At 37.7% G+C, this 23149-nt stretch overlaps 2 protein-coding genes across 2 annotated transcripts; one reads left to right on the forward strand and one right to left on the reverse strand.

Moving 5' to 3' along the window:
* Positions 1 to 2269: 2269 nt before the first annotated feature.
* On the forward strand, positions 2270 to 8297 carry slc16a7 (solute carrier family 16 member 7). Its single transcript, XM_083570206.1, has 4 exons — positions 2270 to 2562; positions 3740 to 3883; positions 6783 to 7625; positions 7787 to 8297. Exons 1-4 carry the CDS (start codon positions 2346 to 2348, stop codon positions 8044 to 8046), a joined length of 1464 nt encoding a protein of 487 aa, XP_083426332.1. The 5' UTR covers positions 2270 to 2345; the 3' UTR covers positions 8047 to 8297.
* Positions 8298 to 12317: 4020 nt separating this feature from the next.
* On the reverse strand, positions 12318 to 21434 carry LOC310741557 (SRSF protein kinase 3). The gene is made up of 12 exons (XM_083569479.1): positions 21337 to 21434; positions 20875 to 20960; positions 20625 to 20733; positions 19831 to 19918; positions 19669 to 19756; positions 19277 to 19383; positions 15242 to 15365; positions 15075 to 15121; positions 14883 to 14990; positions 13632 to 13701; positions 13457 to 13549; positions 12318 to 12792 (listed from the first exon to the last, which is right to left on the reverse strand). Exons 1-12 carry the CDS (start codon positions 21378 to 21380, stop codon positions 12608 to 12610), a joined length of 1149 nt encoding a protein of 382 aa, XP_083425605.1. The 5' UTR covers positions 21381 to 21434; the 3' UTR covers positions 12318 to 12607.
* Between the last annotated feature and the right edge of the window lie 1715 nt (positions 21435 to 23149).

Consider the following 23149-nt stretch of genomic DNA (forward strand, 5'->3'; position numbering starts at 1 on the left):
CATTTACTGTGCTGACCTTAGACTTTATAAAACACAGTGGACCAACACCTGCGAATGACACGACTTCCCAAACCACCACTGACTGTGCAAACTTTACACTGGATCTCAAGCAACTTGGATTCTGTGCCTCTCCTCTCTTCTTCCAGACTCTGTGACCCTGATTTCCAAATTAAATGGCAAATTTTCTTTCCTTTCATCTGAAAAGACAACTTTGGCCCACGGAACAACAGTCCAGTCCTTTTTGTCCTTTGCCCAGGTAAGACACCTCTGACATTGTCTCTGGTTCAGGAGTGGCTTGACTCAACGAATGCGTCAGTTGTAGCCCATGGATACGTCTGTGCGTGGAGGCTCTTTAAACACTTACTCCAGCTGCAGTCAACTGTTTGTGAATCTCCCCAAAATTCTTGAATGGGCTTTGTATTAAATTTTTTTTCCACCACATTTTTTCCTTCCATTCAACTTTCCATTAATGTGCTTGGATACAGGTCTTTGTGAACAGCAGCTTCATTAGCGATGACCTTTTGTGTCCTACCCTCCATGTGCAGGGTGTCAATGATCATCTTCTGGACAACTGTCAAGTCAGCAGTTTTCCCCATGGTTGTGTAGCCTGAACCAGACTGTGAAACAGGCTCAGGAAACCTTTGCAGGTGTTTGGATTTAATGAGCTGATTAGAGTGTGACAACATTAATTTCCAATATTGAACTTTTTCACAATATTCAAATTTTCCGAGATACTGAATTTTGGGGTTTTAATTAGCTGTAATGATAATCATAATCATCAAAATAAAAAGACATAAACATTTGAAATATATCAGTCTGTGTGTGATGAATCTATATAATAAACGAGTTTCACTTTTTTATTGAATTACTAAAATAAAATCTTTTTAATGATATTCTAATTAATTAAGATGCACCTGTAAAATATTATTTTAGAATATTGTTATGGTTTAATAAAGCCATTGAGGCTGTAGTGTATTAGGTTATTACATTTGAATCTCTGAGTAATACAACATTGAAATCATTGATCCATTATAATTCTGTGTATGCTGAATCAGTTAAAAATCAACCAGCAAAGACAGAAAGGTGAAGGTGCAGGAGCTGATAAGGCCTGGTGGGTTGTGTGGTAGACAGAAAAGGTGAACATATGTGGATTTACAACTGTCACTTAACTCAAACATAGTGGTAAGTGTTAAGTGTATTATAATATATAATTACTGTAGGATGTTGACTACCTGAGTTGGGAAGTAACAAAGTACAAAGACTTTGTTACTGTACTTTAGTAGATTTTCCTGGTATCTATATTTTACTTCACCATTTATTTTTCAGACAACTTTTTACCTTCACTCATTACATTTTTTACACAAATATCTGTACTTTCTACTTTTCAAAACAGGTTAGTCACTTTAGTTTTAATCTGTTTGCTGAAATGTTAAAAATGTTTCTTCTCATTGCGCACCGTTTTTAGCTCATCAACCTGTTTCTTGTTATTGCACGGCTTTTTCAACCTACCACTGGTGTATCTTTTCCTGGCTCTCACAATGCAGACATCGACTAGTTTCAGAAGATAACAAGCAGGACAGAAGGCAACAAGAAGTATAGCTATGTGGATAAGACAGAGGGAGACAGGGATGTAAACATTACTGATCACCTGATTATCATCATCTTCTCTCTGCGTGTGTTCTATATGGTGGATGTTCAGCCTGGATACATTCATTAGGGAACAAAATGTTGAATAAATTTTATATTAATATAATAATATGACTTTTTACTTAAATACATGTCAGAGCACAAACTTTTTTACTCGATTAAAAAAGTATAGGCAATACATCAACTTTTACCCAAATATTTTAACACATGAGTATCTTTACTGTATCTGTGAAACTGTGTACTTTTGCAATCTCTGTTAACTACACATACCCTACAGGCCAAATGCTTATGGCTTTTTGAAACACTTTTGGATAGTTGAGTTCTAAAAAAAGTAAAAAAAAAAGTACATTAAATTAAACATTTGGCCTGCATTGTATAGGACTACAGTACATTAGTTAATTTCTAAAATGTTCCTTTTATTTTTACAGTTTGTATTAGAATGCATGGAAAGGTACTTTTTAAATGTATAAATTAATTCATATTTATGAAAATTTCTTGACCATTTGCATGAAAATGTAAAAGAAAGACAATGTAAACATGTTTCTTATTTTGCAAGTATAAATGCATGGAAAGACTGAAAAAAAAAAAACCCCAAATCATTTAGAATTCAGAAATAAAAGTGCCATGTATGTAAATATTCATCAGCTATATTACCACTTATTCACTCTACTATTTTGCCTTTTTGGGAAGACTCCGCAATGCCTCCTGCAACCGCTGCTGATCTAGGCTACACTCCTCCTGATGGAGGTTGGGGCTGGGCCGTGGTGTTAGGTTCATTCATGTCCATCGGCTTTTCATACGCCTTTCCCAAATCCCTTACCATCTACTTCAAGGAAATCCAGGAGTATTTCTTGATCTCCTACAGTGAGATTGCATGGGTCTCCTCTATCATGCTTGCTACCATGTATGCTGGAGGTAATTGACACAAGTATGGCATTCTAAACACATACATTTTATTCAAATCCTGAGATCCTTAACTATAAACAAATGCCCTATTTCATAACTGGACAAGAAAAAACAAATATATTACAAAAGTTGTGACCACTTAAAGACAATAACAACAAAATACTTTGAATATTTATAATCTTTGAGACATAATATTTGGAGAAATCTCTGTGAGCAAGGGACAATGGGCGAAAAAATCAATATTTGCATTTAATACAGTCATGTAATGAAAATCACTGCAAGAACTTAGAAACACTTAGTTATTAAACACTTAGAGTTATTTAGATTTGCAAATCATTGTATTCATTTTATTTATATTTTACAAGATGCCCCAACTTTTTGGGGATTTGGGTTGAAAATGTATGCAAATAAACTATATTTCCAAAAGTATTGGGTCACCTGACCTTTCCTGCTATATATGGTTCTTTTCCAAACTGTTACCACAAAGCTGGTGCCACTTAATTGTATATGACGTCTTTAGGTGCTCTATAATAACATTTTGCATTCACTTGAACTTGGAAACGAAAACCTGTTTCAGCATGGCAATGTCCCTGTGCACAAAGTGAGCTCCTTGAAGATCTTGAGTGGCCTGCTATGGAGCTCTGATCTCATTCCTACTGAACACCTTTGGGATGAATTGGAACGCTGACTGCACCTCTGGTCTCCTCACCTACATCAGTACCTGCATTTCGTAATATTCTTGTGGCTGATGAACACAAATATTCATAAGCACCCTCCAAAATCTAGTGGAATAGCTTCCCAGAAGAGTGGAGACATTTATAAGAGCAAATTGGGACTAAATGTGGAATGCAATGCTCAAAAATCACATACCATACTTACCAGGTGACCCAATACTTTTGGAAATATTGTGTATGAAATAAAAACTGGACCACCTTGAACTCTTATTTGCACACAGCTGCCATTAACATAACCCACAAAGAGGTAAAAGCTGTGCATTTGAATTTATAAATTAAAATGTTTAATAATTCACGTGTCCCCACACTTGCATAACTTTCCTAAGCTCTTGTTTGTTTGACCTTGCAACAAAAGGTAACACAGACCAGTTAAATTCTCAGTATTAGACTCAGAAAATGTACCTAATTTGTGGGACTTTCTCATGTCCATTAACCCATTACTCTCTGCACAGGTCCAGTGAGCAGCATACTTGTCAATCATTATGGGAGCAGGCCAGTGGTCATTGTTGGTGGCCTAATGACTGGGGTTGCAATGATAGTTGCTTCCTTTGGCACAACCATTGTGCATCTATACATATGCATTGGAGTCATTGGAGGTAAATACATAAAATAAGGGCTGCTGCTATGGATTATTTTAGTACTCGAGTATTCTTATGATTCTTCCATTGATATCATTGGATTAGATGTACTTTTTCTTTATTAATGAGGAATGTTAAATAAAAGAGAGAAAGTAAGACATTTAAAATGAACAAGTAACCTTTTTTTTTTTTTTTTTTTTTTAATTTTTATTACTGAAATTGCATTTAGTCCATTTACTAGGCATATTACAAAATACAAATACAGTTGCGTTTAAAAAGTCACTCCACAGTTGCCGCATAGAGTAAATTATGGGAAACTATTAATTTAATAAAACTACTACCCTGTCATCTACATCAGCCTCTTTGAATCCAACTACCTCCATGTCTTTCCTCACCACATCCATAAATCCTTTCCTTGGTCTTCCTCTTTTCCTCCTTCCTGGCAGCTCCATCCTCAGCATTCTTTTACCAATATACCCCATGTCCTTCTCTGCACATGTCCGAACCACCTTAATTGCACCTCCCTCACCTTGTCTCCAAAACGTCCCCCCTGCGCTGTCCTTCTAATAAACTAATTTCTAATCCTGTCCATCCTCATCACTCCCAATGAAAACCTCAACATCTTCAACTCTAAACCATACAACATTGCAGGTCTCACCACAGTCCTATAAACTTTCCCTTTCACTCTTGCAGATACTCTTCTATCACAAATCACTCCTGTCACTCTTCTCCAACCACTCCACCCTGCCTGCACTCTTTTCTTCACTTCTCTAACACACTCTCCATTACTTTGCACTGTTGACACAGGTACTTAAACTCATCCACTTTCACCACCTCTTCTCCCTGCAACCGCACCACTTCATTGCCCTCCCTCTCATTCACACACATGTACTCTGTCTTACTCCTACTGACTTTCATTCCCGTTCTCTCCAGCGTGTACCTCCATCTCTTCAGGCTCTTTTCAACTGGCTCTCTACTATCACCACAAATCACAATATCATTCGCAAACATCATAGTTCATTGAGACTCCTGTCTGACATCGTTCATCAATCTGTCCATCACCACTGCAAAACAGGAAATGGCTCAGAGACAATTGTTGATGCAGTCCCACCATGCAGTCTGTCGTTCCTACTGCTCACTTCACTGCTGTCCCACTGTCCTCATACATGTCCTGCACCACCCTTACATACTTCTCTGACACACCTGATTCCTCATACAATACCACAACTGCTCTCTCTGCACCCTGTTATATGCTTTCTCTAAATCCATAAACACACAATACAACTCCTTTTGACCTTCTCTATACTTCTCTATCAACATTCTCAAAGCAAATATTCCATCTGTGTTGCTCTTCCTTCAGCATGAAACCATATTATTGTCACAGATGGTCACCTCTTCTCTCAGCCTGGCTTCCACTGCTGTTACCCAAGATTCATGGTGTGACTGATTAACTTTATTCCCCTGTAGTTACTGCAGGTCTCCACATCTCCCTTATTCTTAAAAAACGGTACCAGCACACGCCTTCTCCATTCCTCAGGCATCCTCTCACCTTCCAAAATCTTGTTAAATAATCTTGTTAAAAACTCCACTGTCATCTCTCCTAAACATCTCCATGCTTTTACTGGTGTGTCAACTGGTCTAAACGACTTTAAATTTTTCATTATCTTAATCCCTGCCCTCACTTCCTCCTTACTAATCCTATATACTTCCTGCTTCCTTCTCCACATCATCCAACCTTCTCTCACCACGTCTCTTTGTCTTCTTTTCTCTATCCTGATGTCACACCAAGTAGCTTCCTAGCTGTCTCTTTTATCACTTTTGCAGTAGTTGCCCAATCATCCAGCACCTCTTCACCATCACTGTATAGTCCCCAATTTCCTTCAGGTTGCATCTCCTATATAAAATGTAGTCCACCTGTGGACCTTCCTCCACTCTTATACATCACCCTATGCTCATTCTTCTTCTTTAAACTGCCATTTCTATCCTTTTTGCAAAATCTCCCACCATCTGTGTTTCCACATTCCTCTCCTTATAACCATGCCTACCAATCACCTCTTTATCACCTTTGTTCCCTTCATCAACATGCCCATTAAAATCTGCCCCAATCACCCATCGTTCTTTCCTAGGTACACTCTCCACCATTTCATCTAATTCACTCCAGAATCTTTTTTTCTCATCCATCTCACTACCCGCTTGCAGAGCATAAGAACTTACGACATTTATTATCACCCCTTTAACACCTACACCCTTTCTCTTTCCATCCACACCATGATAAAACAGTTTAAACCCTCCAATGTTCCTGGCCTTACTCCCTTTCCACTTGGTCTCCTGAAAACACAACATATCTATCATATCTTCTCCATCATATTAGCTACCTCTCTTTCTTTACCAGTCATAGTTTCAACATTTGAAGTGCCCACCCAAACCTCCACTCTCCTCCACTTCTCCTTTCCCTGCTGTCTCTGTAGACATCTTCCTCCACTCTTTCACCTCCTTCAGCCAACAGTCGACCAATTTTCACCGGTACCCTGTTGGCTAACAATATATGTGGCGGATGTTGGTAACCCGGGCCTCGACCGATCCGGTTTGAAATTTAGGTTTGTGATCTGCATATTTGATTTGCCACATATTTACGCTGGCAAATCGCAACCCTCCCCATTTATCCAGGCTTGGGACCGGCACTAAGAGTGCAACCCTAATGGCTTCTTTTTTTTTTTTTCTTAATTTTCTTGTTTATATATTTTTCTGATGCAATAAATTGCTTTCTTAAGTGCCTCTTTACAGTTTTGTAGCTATTTCACTAAAATAATTTTAATCTCTTTAACCTTTTACAAGACTATAAGTAAAGCTTTTCTGTAATAATCAAAAAACCCAAAACAATTGATAGATTAATGGTCTGATTTTCTTTCATGCTCAGGTCTTGGCCTTGCCTTTAATCTGCAACCTGCCCTGACTATTATTGGAAAATACTTTCTTGTGAAACGGCCCATAGCAAATGGTTTGGCCATGGCAGGAAGTCCAGTATTTTTGTCCACTCTGGCACCACTAAACCAGTTTCTATTTGACAACTTTGGCTGGCGAGGAAGTTTCTTCATCCTGGGAGCCATACTGCTGAACTGCTGTGTGGCAGGAGCACTAATGAGGCCTATTAAGATAAGAGAAAATACATGGCAAAATCAAACCAGTGGTGGCAATGAATCACGAAAAGAAAATAGTGATTCTCAAAAAGTTACCTTAGCAAGTGAAAAGCAACAGACATCAAGTAGTACATCATGTGTGAACAAATGTATTGACCTTTCATTATTAAAGCACCGTGGTTATATTATATACCTGGTTGGGAATGTTGTGATGTTCTTTGGGTTCTTTGCTCCAGTTGTGTTCTTGGCACCCTATGCCAAACATCAGGGGATTGATGAGTATTCTGCAGCCCTCCTTCTCTCTATTTTTGCCCTGGTAGACATGGTGGCTCGGCCACTGACTGGCCTGGTGGCCAACACATCATGTATCCGGCCCAAGATTCAATACTTCTTCAGCTTTTCTGTAGCATTTAATGGGTTGTGTCACCTGGCATGCCCTCTGTTGCCTGGATATACAGCTCTGGTAGTATATGCAATCTTCTTTGGGTTGGCCTTTGGAATGCTGTGTGCACTGCTTTTTGAAGTGCTAATGGACTTGGTGGGAGCACAACGGTTCTCCAGTGCAGTTGGACTTGCCACTATTATAGAATGTGGCCCTGTTCTTCTTGGACCTCCAATTTCTGGTGAGTCTTGTGCAGTTCCATCAGTTGCATGCTTACTTAAGGCAAAAAAGTCAAAAGGTTTATGTTAAAAAGTTAATAATAACTTGTTACACAAGCATCATATAAAACACAGATATAACTTGACTTTAATAGTTATATGCTTTTGACTCTTTCTCCTTTAGGTGCATTAGTGGACATCTTCATGGACTATAAGTACATGTACTTTGCATGTGGCATTATGATGCTGGTCTCTGGACTTTTCCTCTTCATTATGAATTTTTTTAACTACAGATGGTTGGAGCAGGAACAGTACAGGCAGAAGCAGGAGGATCTGCAGATTGGGTCAGCCGAAGAACTTGTTGCTATGGTTATTGATATTGATCAAGATATCAAACACAGTCTGGAAGAGCAAGTTATGGGTGCAGCTAGTAAAGAAGCATAATGTTATGCAGAGGTTTTAAAGTGAAAAAGCATTCATTCACATTTTATGCATCATAGGATTAGTATTATATTTTTATTTCTCATTTACCCTTCACTGGCAGCTCGTCCCAAATTCTTGGTACTAATTCCTAGGGTTTTACTCTTTAAAGTCTCCACCCACCTGTGTTTTTCTTATCTGTTTTCCTTGGCATTTAATCTGTTCTGACTCTCAAATACATTAAATATGTTGTGTAAATGTACACATATACAATATTACCTGTGTCTATAGTATGTAACAAAACATAAATCGCATACTGCAAAGAGTATGGCAATGCAACAAACAGGAGCAAGTCCAACTCAATTCATTTTTGATTCTACACAGACATTTAATTCTACAGCATTTTACAGCACATCAGAATCAGAATCAGAATCAGGTTTATTGGCCAAGTATAGACATTCTCACAATACAGCTTTACAAAAATAAATTGCGAATATACATTTTAATTTGGAAATTAGTAGCCATACATCCTAATGGGACAGAAAAATCTTCCAAAAGATGAAACTTGAGAGGATTCAGGCCCAAAAGGAAACCTATGCTTATCTGGGTGACACTGGTTCTTTTCGTTATATTTTCATCAATGTTTCATTAACTGTTCAGTGAAACTGCACACTTGGGGTAAGACTGTTCCTATCCATCCCACAACCCATGAACATTCACCTTGCCATAATCATCATTTAATGAGAAGTTCATGCCCATGTTTGTGGCTGTATTCAATAATTCCACAAATTGTGGGGATTATTGAGAAGGAATCTTTAAAACCTTTAAAATACCACTGTAGAATACATATTTTTTTCATGCTGTCTGTTGGCAGGGTAAAAAGTAATCTATAAATTGTAATTAATTAACAATGTAATTAATCTTTCAGCAACAGCTTTAAGCCAAACCTGATGCATACTACATACTTCAAGCATTCATCTATTTGAATATTTAGATTTTTAAAATCACAGAAATATTCAAATTGGACCCCTGAAAAAAAATACCAATAAGCAGTAAAGCTGTGAATGCACTGTGTAGTTCATCAAGCAAATTACCTGTCATGTGAAGATCACCATACCTCAAAATCATTGCACCATTTACCCATAATAACTGATTCACCTCTTACCAGCAATTCTGCCTCTGTTCCAGTGTGTTAAAGTTGAAGCTCAGATAGCAGGCATAATTAGTTATGAAACAGCTGGGAACTTGATTACACACACTGGAAAAACTGGACCTGCAAAGCCCTGTCCACCACGCCCTGTCTATTGGTGACGAAGAGCCAGCTGCCAAACTGGCATTCACCATAGCTCCAACACTAATTCAGCTCAAACATGCATTGCCCTTTGTAATTGGACTCCTTGGAGGTTAGAAAAGGGACTCATCTGAGTCAAAGGCAAGAAAGACCTCCTAAGTATCAGCCAGTTGATCTCTACTATAAAAAGCTTACATCAGCTGCTAGGAATTATATAAATATACTCTACCGGTCAAAAATTTTAGATCTCCACAATTTTTTCCTTTTTTGAATTAAAATGTAAGCAGTTCAACTCTAGTGAATAACCTGAAATGGTACAAAGGTAAACGAAAAACTGGCAAAGAAGAAATTTTTTTTTTGTACTTACAAGTCAAGGCTAAAAAAAAACCCAGGTGTCTTAACTTTTGTTGATTACTTGCAACCCCTTGGTCTGTATTAAAGCAGTGTTGAAACAGACTGTGTTACTACACCCTACTGCAATATTTGGACAGTGTTGTACTGCAGGAAGTAGTATATTGTTCTCATAATAGCGAGAAAAAAGCAATTAACAAAGGAACACAGACAGACTATTATAACCCATAAAAGTTTGGGCTTTTCTTTAAAGAAATTGTAAATGAAGCCAAGGTGTCAGTGAGTACAGTTTTCTACACCATCAAAAGACACTTGGAAACTGGAGGAAACTTTGACAGTGGCAGACCAAAGTCAAAACAACATCAGAAGACAATTTTCCAAGGACAAGAGTCAACAGACTGTGTGATGGACGGCTCACAGAACCACAGCTTCAAGCACAGCTTAACAATGTTCAAAGTCTTAGTTTCAACTGTGAAGTGAGGACTCTGAGTTGTAGGTTTGACAGGTCAACTAGAAGTAAGAAAGCCATTACTAAGATGGCAAAATAAGAAAAAGAGTCTTGCCTGGGACATAAGGCACCATAGGTGGACTACTGGAAGAAAGCCTGCAACTTGCTGAGAGTAAACAGCACCATCAACAAAGAACTTTTGGTATGTCTTGCTGGACAGGGATTCATCCTACAACAAGATAACGTCCCAAAGCATACCTCCAGGCTGTGTCAAAACTACCTTAGAAGAAAATAACAAATTGATAGGCTTCAAATCATGGAATAACCAGCACAGTCTCCAAGTTTAAACGCCATCAAGCTAGTTTGGGATAAACTGGATAAAGCCAAACAACCTACAAAAAAGGATGTCACAATTGTGTTTGGCTGTTATATCTGCAAAAGGTGGCTTCTTTGATGAGTAAAAATAGTTGAATTTTGCTAAACCAAATGATTCCCTGAATTCTTCATGTCCAAATATTTATATGATCTATAATCAAATTTCAGAGTACATTGAAACATTAAACTTCATAAATTTCAATAAAAATTGAGGTGTTTTAAAACATTTAACGTGTCACATTGTTTTAAAGGTGTTGCACTTCCTGAAGGAGTTTTAACAATAGGCATTATAACAAAGCAGCTCTGCTTTGAAAAATATACAAATATTTTGCAGCAATATCATTTTCTATAGAAATTTGTTTTTATAATGTACATCATTATTCAGACCAAAGTATAAATTATTCCACAGATTAAACCTTTTCATGTACGTATAATTTTAAACCTACAGAATGTTTTGGTGACCTATACTTCCTTTTTGGGCCTTTCTAATTAGAACTTTTATTCTCACCTCCTGCATGCATAACTATTGGCCAGTTGTTGTGGCTGCCACTTTTGAATATTCTGTCTGAAAAGTGATTTGCTTGTTTTATTACTTGGAGGAGAAATATTAACATGTTTTCAACCCTCCACTTCTGTTACAGTCAACACTAAAATTTGACTTAGTGAGAAAAGTCATGGTGATTGGATGAGATAAAGCAAGTGATATCTGCTCCTATCAAACAGTGAAATTGATTAGTGTACTAGCCCTAGTGTTAAGAGAAATTAAATAAGAATAAGCACTTAACATTTGGAAATACTATTTGGTAAAGTGTGGGATCTTAAATAGGATTGGCAACCTTTGCAGCTTCAACTTGGAAAGGCAAAGTGTCTAGAATGTTTTTTTATTCTGATAAAAGACTTGAGAAGACCATTAAAGTTGAAATGTTATTTTTGGGCAAAACATTTAGGGCAAACATTCTGTTATCCAAACGCACACCATTCAGGGACAAACGCACACCATTCACCTTCACTGTTGTTTTCTGTAAAGCTGCTTTGAGACAATGTCTGTTGTGAAAAGCGCTATACAAATAAACTTGACTTGACTTGACTTGACTTATCCTTTTGCAGTAGTTCCTACAGGGGCTGTTCTGGTTCTATATACCACAACTGATCCTTTCTGAAATTTAATCTGAAATCCAGGCACTACACGATCAAGTACATAGCATATAATTCCACAATACACTATTTCATATTATATTTCCACTTTTATTTGTTAATTTAAACAGTTTTATTATTTTACTGTGGTTTTAGTAAAGTTAGGGGAAAAATATTCAAATATTTTGGTTATAATGATAATGTCTTATTAAACATGGACAAAATTACATGTATTCATAAGCATAAACAAAGATGTTTAAGTTTTTAATAAGTTTTATAAGTGATCTTCACTTACACTGAGGTAAACTTATGAGCATGTAAATAGCATGTGAGAGAGAGAGAGAGAGAGAGAGAGAGAGAGAGAGAGAAAGAGAGAAAGAGAGAGAGCAGCTGCAAACTGTGAATATAATGTAGATTTAAAATGTCATGTAATTAGCAGATACATTTGTAGTATTACTTTCAGGTAAATTGCAAAGCTAAAAAAAGCTAAACATGAACATAACCTTCGAAACCAAAGGCCTGAGAGAGACTACCGTGGCCATCAAAGACAAATGTGAGACAAAGAGAGCTGTGAAAGAGAGACTTTTGCACATTGGGGGTGCCAAGAAACAGGTGTGAAAGATTAAGAACATGTGATCAATCATGTGAGCATGCAGTGGCATATACAATGTCAAATATTATAAAGCATTTGCAGCATTTTATTGAATGTGAAATATTTATTTAGGGTCATTTATTCATAACAATGTAAAAAAAGAGCTGTAATTTCTATGTGGCTCATATTTTAGCTGACATTTTGTACTTTATCCTCACAGCTTGTCTTTCCTGGGCTCCAATATAAAATATTACTGTTCAAAAAGTCAAAATAGAATGAAGATATTGATGTGAAGGAATTTCAAACCTTGTAGTGCCAAAAACATTCAATCTAAAAAGTATAAAATCTCAAATGAAAATGTAAAGGTTTATGACATTCAAAAGGGAATGTAAGGTCACAGTTTCAGCCATGGGTGTTTGAGACACTGTGCTGCTGTCACTCTCTGCTCTGGCAGGAAGTCGAGCATTCGAAGCAGAAGATCAGAGAAGAGAGTTGCCTCCTGAAGACGGAAGTGATATTTCTCTATCAGGACTTCATACAACCCCCATGGACGAAGGGTAGCAATTCTCCTCAGGTCTCCTGTGTTAGTTCATAAGTCAAAAATAGGGAAAAATGAATAAACAAACCGTGGAGTATCAGTGAAGAAGACGTTTTATATGCATTCACATTAGTCCTTAAGACATGCACAAGCACTGCATAAACATTAGATTAAGCAATGCTGGAGGATTCATGTAAGCTTTAAATCTAATCCAGTGAGATGCAGATAAAGACTGGATGAAGTATTGTATAATCTTTACATGAATAGAGAAGAGAGTGAAATACTCGATTACTGACATGAGATGAATATTAAAAAATGAATAAAGTTAATATTAGTTAATATTTCTGAAGTGTTGAGAGATATTGTGGATATTTACTAATTATATTAGCTTTTGGGAAGTTAGCACCAATGTGTTTTACACTTCTCACATGGAATTCATTTATAAATGAAGTGCTGGTGCTCCATTTGCATGTTCCAAGCCACTATGAAGCAGCATTCTAATAAAATTTATTACACAAAGTACACAAATGTGTGCATTTATGCATATATTACTGTTATGAAGCACAATGTGTTGCTTATACAATGCTTTCAGGATTATAAAAATAGCTTAAGCATTTAAAAGTTGATAACACATGAATTATGCATAATAGATAAAAATAATTAGACAGCTTCACTCTAACATTTTAAAACCCTTCATTCACTCACCATTTCTGTTGAAGTACTTTGATGAATATTTCCCAGACAGAGCCACTGATGCAGGGATCTTTCCCAGGAGCTCAATGATATGAGCTAGATGGTCTGAAATATAAATGCTCCTTATTTATTTGTTTTATTAATCATTTGGAATTTATGTGTTATTTTATGTAGCAACATTGCACACCTTCTTCTGAAGAGAAATTCCTCCCACTTTTGGGCTCAAATAAAGGATCACCAGTGGCAAGCTCAAAAGCCTGTTAAAAGGAAAGGAAACATTACTTGTCTTCGAACATTTTACATTTTAGAAATCATTGCAGTGAATGACATCACCAGAAGGGTTTATTTTGATAAAACAACAGAGTAGGGGTTACATGGTGGAGTCCTGGTCAGTTCCCTAACCTCAGGATCGATTTAGGATTTAAGTCCAGTTATGGTAGAATCATATAAACAAAAGTATCTGGCCATAATTTAAGTTTCAAGTTTTAAAGGTCAGAAAAGCTATTACATATAAACATAACATGATGTAAACATACTTTCAATCTTGATTCTCTGTTAGAAGGTTATTGTAAAATGGTGTGGCTATTGACTAAAAATCTAAATATGAATTTTATTATAATCAATAATGAAATGCTCTTCTGTTTACTTTTACATTCATACCAGCTTTAAAACTTTGCTGTTAGCCAGGAATAGCTGTGTCTACACTTTATATAAAATAATATGAAATACTTGCCACTGACTGTATTTCACATTTGATGTATATTTGTTTTTGCTATATTTGCTATATTTTTCTCCTCACCTTTGCAGAATTTTTGTTGAATGCAGATTCTGCATTTATGCAAACTCTAGAAAGAAAGCATGTATGTGACAAATAAAATTAGAATTAGAATTTTAATAGAATGGAGTCAGGCTAAAATTTTTAATATGATGTCTTCCATTTCTTTTACCTGGTTCAAATGTGTTTGTCTATTATCAGGGCCAGATCTGGCAACAAATATAAAAAAAATATCAGTTCACCTTTGGAAATAACCCTAATGCATCTTACAAAATAATACTGCTACAATTAATGTTTTTATTATTATTTTTTTTACCAATTGAATTTGAAGGATAAGTACAACAATCTGACATACCGCACCATTTTATTTAATGTTTTACTGCCACAATAACTGATTCATTATTTTAAAAACAGGAGGAAATACCATAAAATGTATGCATAAACACATAATGTGACTACAACATGACCATATCGCTGCCTGCAAAAATTGTTACTGATCAGCTTCATTCTTTGGATAATTTTAAAGTGCACTGTGAAAAAGTATGATCCAGATGCAGCATAGTTAATAAAATCTGTTTTCGGCATTGACAATGTCCCATAACACATCAGGACATATTGGTGTGCACAAGACAAGCAGGAGATGACAGCTGACTAGTGACTCACCATGCAGGCTAAACTCCAGATATCAGCAGGAGGCCCGTAATCACAACCCAGTAGAACTTCTAGAGCACGGTATTGCCGGGTCTGGATCTCTTCACAGAAGTGCTTGTACTGGAAGACATAAAAAAATATATAATTTTATTGTATGTTTCATGAAAACGATTACTTTTCCTCTTTTTGAAGCCTACTACTCACCACCCAGCAGGAGCTGCCAAGGTCTGTGATTTTCACTGAAATCTTCTCTTGATTTGTTTAAAGAGCAGAAAAGGCAAAATATATAGAATTTTAATTAAATGATCAAATAAATCAAAGTTATTAAATGCATTCATGTATTGTAAGATTTATGTCATTCTTATTCTTACCAGGATTAATGTGTGTCTTGTGTGCCAGAGGCTGCTGCCCCAGACAAAGCAGAATGTTCTCAGGTTTGATGTCTGCATGAATGATCTTACAGTGTGAGTGCAGATAGTCAAGACCCTCGAGCACCTGGAAACAATTTCAAGTAAAGAGGCTGTTTCTTTTCAGAAACTCAAGTTGCATCAAACCGCTTTGGGAACGCTTTACGTTGTTCACGCTCTGAATCATGTGTTAAATCTGTCCAATATGCAAGTTGTTATGTCATCGGCGGCGATGTCGCGTAAACCAGAAAGCTACAAAATGAGTGAGCGATGGTAGCGACATTAGCTTCTGTTTGTGCAGATAAGCACTTTGTGTGTGTGAATTTGTGCAGCCATGACCTTTAAATGCAAGCAGAATTTTGACTGTGTTCCTTCTTGCCCCGCATCATTCGGCGAAGAGACGCCGAAGGTCGTGGGCCAACCTAGCAGAAGGCATGGAGATTGATGAGTCCTCGCAAGCCTCTCCTGCTGGGCCGAACTCCCGTTCCCCAGGGAAAGCACACGCTTTGGTGGTTCCTTCTTCCGGCACGTGTAACACGAAGCTCCGTATTTCTTCCTCCGAGGAGGGAGAATTTTTTTGGTGCTAGTGACCCCACAGACTCCCCACAGCCTGTGTTGTTCGAGGAGCTCCTGGAGGTAGTGACGTGGGCAGTTGCTAAGCTAGAGATAGCTTGGCCCGATGAGAAGTGGAAACAACGCATTCCCAGCAAGCTGGATAAGCACTTCCTGTTTCCCGTGGCACAGCCTCCGCCTTGGAGCCTACAGTTCTTTCCCAACCTACACACAAAGGTGTCTAGGTTCTGGGAGACCCCATATGCAGCCCGTACCTTAACCTGCTATACTTGAATGTAGTAAGGTTCAGGGAGTGCGACTATGGGGAGATGTTCAGGGTTGAAGAGTCGCTAGCTGGCTATCTCTCCCCAGGTGATGCATCACTGAAGGCTCCGATATTGCCTACAAAAGCCACTTTGGCTCTAGTAGGTAGGGCTTACGTGGCGGCAGGTCAGGCTGGGGGTTGCCTCCACATGATGAGTGTGTTCCAGCATACCAGGCTGACCTGCTGTGAGAGATGGACGAGGGATTCAACTCTGGGGCTGGCGATTTAGAAGTTACGTCGTGCTGCGACCTAACCCTCAGGGCCACCAAGTTATGACGCGGTCCGTAGAAAGGCTTCTGTTGCTCACCCTGTAAGTGGAGATTCCTGACAGGGGATAAGGGTGGCTTATCCTGGCCTGTTCAAGTGATGCTGTAGGTAAGGGCGATCGGCGACAGGTTCAGGAGACCATGGCGGCATTTCAGTGTTACTTTCCTGCTGCTCTCGTGGGGCTGCTTGGTGGGCGCAGCCCCAGCCCAACATGGCTGGGCAGTGTGAAGCCCAAATTGAAAAAGTCGGCCAACCGGAGGGTGGTCCTCTCCTCGAACAAACAGGCAGTGGTGCAGCGGCCCTGACAATTAGAGCGCCCTATTTTGGGGAGGGCGGTTTACACCTCATTATATCGTGCCCGTACCTCCTTAACACCACCAGAAGGCCAAACGGTTAGCTCTCCCACAAGACGTGCCTCAGAGCACAGTCTTCCTCCACCATGGACTTCTTCCGTCCCCACTGGGGATGGAGGGGACCCGTGCCTGCTCAAGAAACATTCACGGCTGCAGGGGATCTCCCCACCTGTTTTGAAAAGGGTTAGAGGCCAGCCTCGAGAGCCTGTTCCCGTTTAGACTTCCAGGCATCTTGGGAAGGCCTGCAAGACATATCTCGGTGGGTCCTGCACAAAGTAGAGAGGGGTTACTCGATTCAGTTCGGGTCCTCTCCTCGCCGGTTCAATGGGTTGTGTCCCATCATGGAAGTCGGAGCAGCTGTTTCTCTGCTAGGGCCCTCATGGGAAAGGTTTTCCAGCTCATAAGCAGATGCTCAGCAGATGGATTGTGGATGCATTTCTTCGTGTTATGAGTCCTCTGGTCTTCCCACTCCCCTCGGAGTCAAGGCTCATTCCACCGGGGGTATGGCGGCCTCTACAGCCTGGTCTGCTAGAGTTTCATTCCAGGACATTTGTAACACTGCAGGCTGGCCCAACCCACTGACCTTTGTCAGGTTTTACAACCTTGACATCAGAGCCACTCCTGTGTCCACTGTCCTGCATGCCTGTTGTGCTCAGACACACTAGGCAGGGATTGGTCAGTATGGCGTGATTGGACACTCATTCACAAAGCGTTTTGACGCAGCTCAAGCTTCCCTAAAGGGAATGTCACTAGGTTACGTATGTATGTTATGTAACCCTAGTTCCCTGAGGGAACGAGAGCTGCGTCAATGGGCCATACTCCGTGCATCCCTGCAGCGCTTACCTTCTTCTTTTTTATAAGCTAATGTCGCTACCATCGCTCACCCATTTTGTAGCTTCCTGGTTTACGTGACATCGCCCACCGATGACGTCGCCCATCGATGACGTCGCCCACCGATGACATCACAATTGCCTATTGGCTGGATATTAAACATGATTCACAACGTGAACAACGTGAGGCATCCCCAAAGTGTTTCGATGTAGCTCTCATTCCCTCAGGGAACTAGAGTTACATACGTAACCAAGTGACTTTTCTGCAAAGTCCTGATCGAGATATAAAAGGTTTAGTAGTAAAAATATTTTCATGTTGGAAAAACACAGATAATAATGCTAACTCCTTCTCTTCATGTTAATAAAGTCAATTTTGTGGCTCTGATGCAAAGCAACTTACTTTTCTTTGGCATTTCCTGGTTATGAAAATCGAATAATGAGACATTTTTAATGTAAATTAAAGTATAAACTGGGGCTGTGAAATTTAACGCGGTAATAACGCAAACTAATTTTAACGGCACTAATTTTTATCAATGCACAATTAATTTAGCGCGCATTTCTGTTTAAACATTTTGAAAAAAATATATAAATAAATATAAAGAAGGCTAAACTAAAACCTCATTTATTCATGATGTCACTTCTTTACTCAGATATAAAATAAATAAATACTATTTAAAAAAAAATTTAATCACCAAACATTTGTCTCAAGTCTCAAATCTAGGCACAAAATCTGCCATGAGGAAAAAGTTCCGTCTGGTGTCCTGATGATTAACCTAATTTAAAACATTACTTTTTACTTTTATTATACTTATTACTTTTAAACATTTACAAGAATATTTTGTTTTAATGCTCCTTGTTGAGTTTTTTTCTGAATATAATAAACATGCATTTGCATTAGGCATCCATATTTGATATTTGTCCATGCCCATGTTTTAATAAAGTATTAAAAAGTGAAAAGTATTAATTGAAGGTTCATTTAGAACAGATAAAAATGTGCAACTAAGTTGAGATTAATCAGTTAAATCATGACAATTATGCGATTAATTGCGATAAAAATTTTTTATGGATTGACAGCCCTAGTATAAACATTTTAATTATTTAATAAAGATGTTATAAGATTGATCAGGGCACTGTTGGGTTTCTGTGTATCGTGTTCAGAGTATCGTGGCTTTGTGTATTGCTGTCAATTATCCAGAACGATGTTAAGTGGCAGGACCGTAGGCCCCCTGCTAAACAAACAATTCATGCCTTTCCACAATAACATTGGTACAGAGATAAAATAATATGCAACTGCAATAAAAAAATTATGAAATGTAAACCTAGCAGCCTGGGTATTAATGATTTCCATGAGAATCAGGTTTTTTTGGTAACCTACAGTTTCCTCCATTTATTATTAGTCATGAACAGAAAAGACTTTTTAAAAACCATAATAGTCATAATAATCAAAATTAAAACTATTTAATGCTTAAAACTGAATTTTTAGCTATTTCCTCCAGTTTTATACAGAGTGCAACAAATGAACAATAACTAATTCAGTATCAGCAAAATCAAGTTCCACCAAAAACATAATTTTCCACAACATATCAACTATGTTCATTTTAAGATCTGAATTTTTTAAATTAATATCAATGACTATATGCTCATGTTAATTGTGTTGTTTCTCACTATTTACCTGAGTGATTATTCTTCTGACACATGCAAGTGAGAGACCAGGTTTACCAAAACACACCTGCCAGCATTGTAAATCTGGCCCCAGCAACTCCAATACCAGACACACATCTGTATAACTGAGTCAAGTCAAGTTTTAAAACGCTTTCGTTTCACTCCAAGCCATTTTTAAATTCTAACTGGAATTAAGCTAATGGTAATGTTATAGATAGGTTCAAAGGGAAAATGAACTAAAAGTCAACGGGTTGTATGAATGATTTGCTTTATATATATATATATATATATATATATATATATATATATATATATATATATATATATATATATATATATATATATATATATATATATACAGTATATTTGAAGTAGGATTATTGCTGGGTAAAAAAAGGATACGGATGCCATTAACACCAGCTATTTTGAACTCATCCAGCAACTGCACAATGCGTCCTCTCAAAGGGTGGCAGGCTGAGAGACCGCTGGCCTGAAGGTTCAAGAGCAACAGTCATGTTGTGTTGAGAGAGATAAAGCATGAAAGAAAGAGCAAGAGTGGCTCACACATTGCAGTAGTGATAACTCATCTTGGCCAGCCTGTGAGAAACCAGGTCCACTTTTCAGGACCTTCACTGCTACATGCCTTCCAGATCTAACACACACACACACACACACACACACACACACACACACACACACACACACACACACACACACACACGTTAAAATATAATATTATAGATAAAAAATAAAATAAAATATTATTTTATTAATATTTTCACAAAATATTATAAAATATAATTGTATACATTATTTAACCAAGTGAAATTAAGAGAAATTATTGAAGCTAGACATAAAAAAGAATCGATAGCACTAACATTAGCCGCTAGCCACTTCCTGGTTAGTGGCTAACACTTGCGCTATGGATTCTTTAGCTTTTTTTCTGCATGCACAAAACAAATCTTATTTCCTGTACGGAGTGAGTAACCACAGTGACACTGCACTAATTCTAGTTTCTTTTTTATACCCCTGGCAATGTTGTGTATGTTTTTAAGTTTAATAATAATACTAATAAATGCACTTAAAGTGCGTGGTTGAGACTAAACATACTCGCGATCTGCCACTTAATACGTTCCTGAGGGAACTCAGATTTTAGCCATGTTTTGCAGGTAAAAAGGATTGCATTCGATACCGAACCGGCATCAATACGTGTACCATTACACCCAAAAAAAAACAACATAAATAAATAAAAAGATATATATTTATTTATATATATATATATATTGTTGTCTGCTAACATGTTGAGGTGGAAGTAATAACCCACACACTTACACATACTAAAAAAGTTTCCCACATACCTGAGGTCCACACAAAGCCACACAGTAGCGAAGTAACCCCATCCCAGCTTGGACAGAACCTTATATCTCTTGTTAAAAACATCTCCCACTTGTACAGGATGGTAACCTCCTATAAACACAATACACACACCTGTAGCTGTGGGGCTTTAGGTATACAGTATATTTGTACTGAAGGTCAATAACATGATATTCACACTTATGAGGGCTGAAGTACTGATATCGACACGTTAAACATTACAAAGGTACAAACCATCACAATATTCACTTGGATCCTCCTCCTCTTCTGGGTTGTCTTCGTTTCTCTCACCAATGCATGGAGTTTTTTTAATAAGAGACCTATTTTGAGACACCGTGCACACACACACACACACACACACACACACACACACACACACACACACACACACACACACACACACACACACACACACACACATTCATTGAAGGCTTCTCCCCCTTTACTTGTCTGTAGCCGATATTCATAGATTGTCATGTAAGGTGAACACAGAGACCTCTCTTTTTTTTGCATCATTGCAAAAACAAGTCATGGTCTCTATTTTATGCCGAAAAATGAATAAAAGGGAGCAGACATTCCCATGGTGGTTACTTATAATGTGTGATAATGATTCATGCTGGTAAACAATGTTTGAGTGCATTAACCCTCATTAATATAATTCATATGAAATAATTATAGATAACCAAGATTACTTACTTTTTATTGGATATGTGAAAGCACTGGCTACTGCTGGTCTGCATGATGGTGGCTTTGACTTCAGTTTGTCTTTGCTGTGAATTTGTCCCTGGGAAAGCCCTCTCTTTCTTCACATTAACCCCACCCCTCTCTCTCTCTCTCTCTCTCTCTCTCTCTCTCTCTCTCTCTCTCTCTCTCTCTCTCTCTCTCTCTCTCTCTCACACACACACATTTAAACCATATATTTATTGTTTTAGCTAATATACTATTAAAACCATTTTTCTCTATTCTCAAACAAACAAACAATACAGTTTTCCACAACTGACTATTGCCTGTTTTGGCTTAATGGCTTAAAACAAACAGCATATCACTGAATTTAAATAATGAAACATATGCAAAAATGTATATATACACAAAATTTTTACCAATATTAACAATAATAAGGGGAAAAAACCCTCAATAGAGTTGTAGGCTGATTCAACTTAAGTTGTAATATAGCGTACCAGTGTATATTTATTTATTGCTTAATGTTTAAAGCACTTTTGTACGTCGCTCTGGATGAGGGCAGCTGCTAAATGCTGTAAATGTAAATGATGATGTTGATGATGAGGATTATTATTATTATTATTATTATTATTATTATTATTATTATTATTATTATTATTATTATACACATGGAGAGTGTGCAAACTTATTTCAGACAGATACTAAGTTATTAAAAAGCTAAAAATGGCTTTGGCAAGCATGACCTCGCTATCCTTATTCACACGGCATGCAACAATTTATATTCCATGATGCAAAGAGTTTGGCATGCTGTTCCAGCCAGTGGGAAGTGATGTCGTGTTTCTGTATTGTCTGTTTGACAGAACTGAACTGAGAGAAGGGAATAAAAGTCCCCTGCTAGAAAGCTAGAGTTGGGTTTCTTAGCAGAGTAATTTATGGTGTAATTTATGAGATTGTTAACACTTGCACTATTAAATGCTCAGAGATCAGAGCACAAAGGAGAAACTTCACAGAGCAACTTCTGAGGACACAACACAATGACAGGGAAGTTGAGAAAAAGCAATGCAGCAAAAATGACTATGAATAAGTCTGACCATTTACTTTTACTTTCTTTTTATGGCATTTTGGCAGACGCACCCATGTCCAGAGTGATTACTAATGAGCAATTGAGGTAAGGGCCTTGCTCAAGGGCCCAGCAGTAGCAGCTTGGTGGTGATATAACATATAGATAACCATATAGATGTAAATACTGTATGTATATGGTTAGGCATATATTTCATGATTTCATAGCAAGACATTGTTACTGCTGCAGAAGGAAAAGTGCTGGATTAAAACTACCAGGATTACTGTTTCTGTGACTAAAGCTAAACTGCCCTGATATGTGACTGACTGTGTGTACATGCATGGGGCTCTGCGATAAAATGCAGTGTATATACTATCATCCTAAACAAGACGATTACGGATGGTGATTATTATTAACGTTGAATAAGTAATTGAATAATAATGTTGCTGGGTATGTTGTGTCTTACTGGTTGAAATGAAAGGCTAAGTTTGTCAGATCACTGTATGCAAATATCTTCTATATTTGGAATTTTGATATCTCTAACTTGAGACTGCCAGGGCACCCATTTATTGGTGCTTTTAAATATAAGTGGTCTGACCTTAGTGACATTGTTGCCACAAATAGAATTGTTAGTGTTTTACATACAAAAGTCTAAAGTACATTATGGTGCATTAACTCATGCACATTAAAGAACTGGATGGCTGTTCCACATAAATATTGTTCTCATGTATATAAACATCAGCACTTTATCTGATTCATGATTGGATT

Source organism: Silurus aristotelis (genome assembly GCF_946808225.1).
Source record: "Silurus aristotelis genome assembly, chromosome: 19".
Lineage (NCBI taxonomy): Eukaryota > Metazoa > Chordata > Actinopteri > Siluriformes > Siluridae > Silurus > Silurus aristotelis.

Excerpts from the sequence above, each read along its gene's own strand:
- slc16a7 (XM_083570206.1), top strand. The coding sequence starts at position 2,346 with ATGCCTCCTGCAACCGCTGCTGATCTAGGCTACACTCCTCCTGATGGA. Across the intron at positions 3,884-6,782 it reads ATGCATTGGAGTCATTGGAG|GTCTTGGCCTTGCCTTTAAT; the intron begins GTAAATACATAA and ends TTTCATGCTCAG. Across the intron at positions 7,626-7,786 it reads TCTTGGACCTCCAATTTCTG|GTGCATTAGTGGACATCTTC; the intron begins GTGAGTCTTGTG and ends TTTCTCCTTTAG.
- LOC310741557 (XM_083569479.1), bottom strand. The coding sequence starts at position 21,380 with ATGCAGACCAGCAGTAGCCAGTGCTTTCACATATCCAATAAAAA. Across the intron at positions 14,991-15,074 it reads TTGGCAGCTCCTGCTGGGTG|TACAAGCACTTCTGTGAAGA; the intron begins GTGAGTAGTAGG and ends TATGTCTTCCAG. Across the intron at positions 12,793-13,456 it reads AAAGTACTTCAACAGAAATG|GAGACCTGAGGAGAATTGCT; the intron begins GTGAGTGAATGA and ends GAACTAACACAG.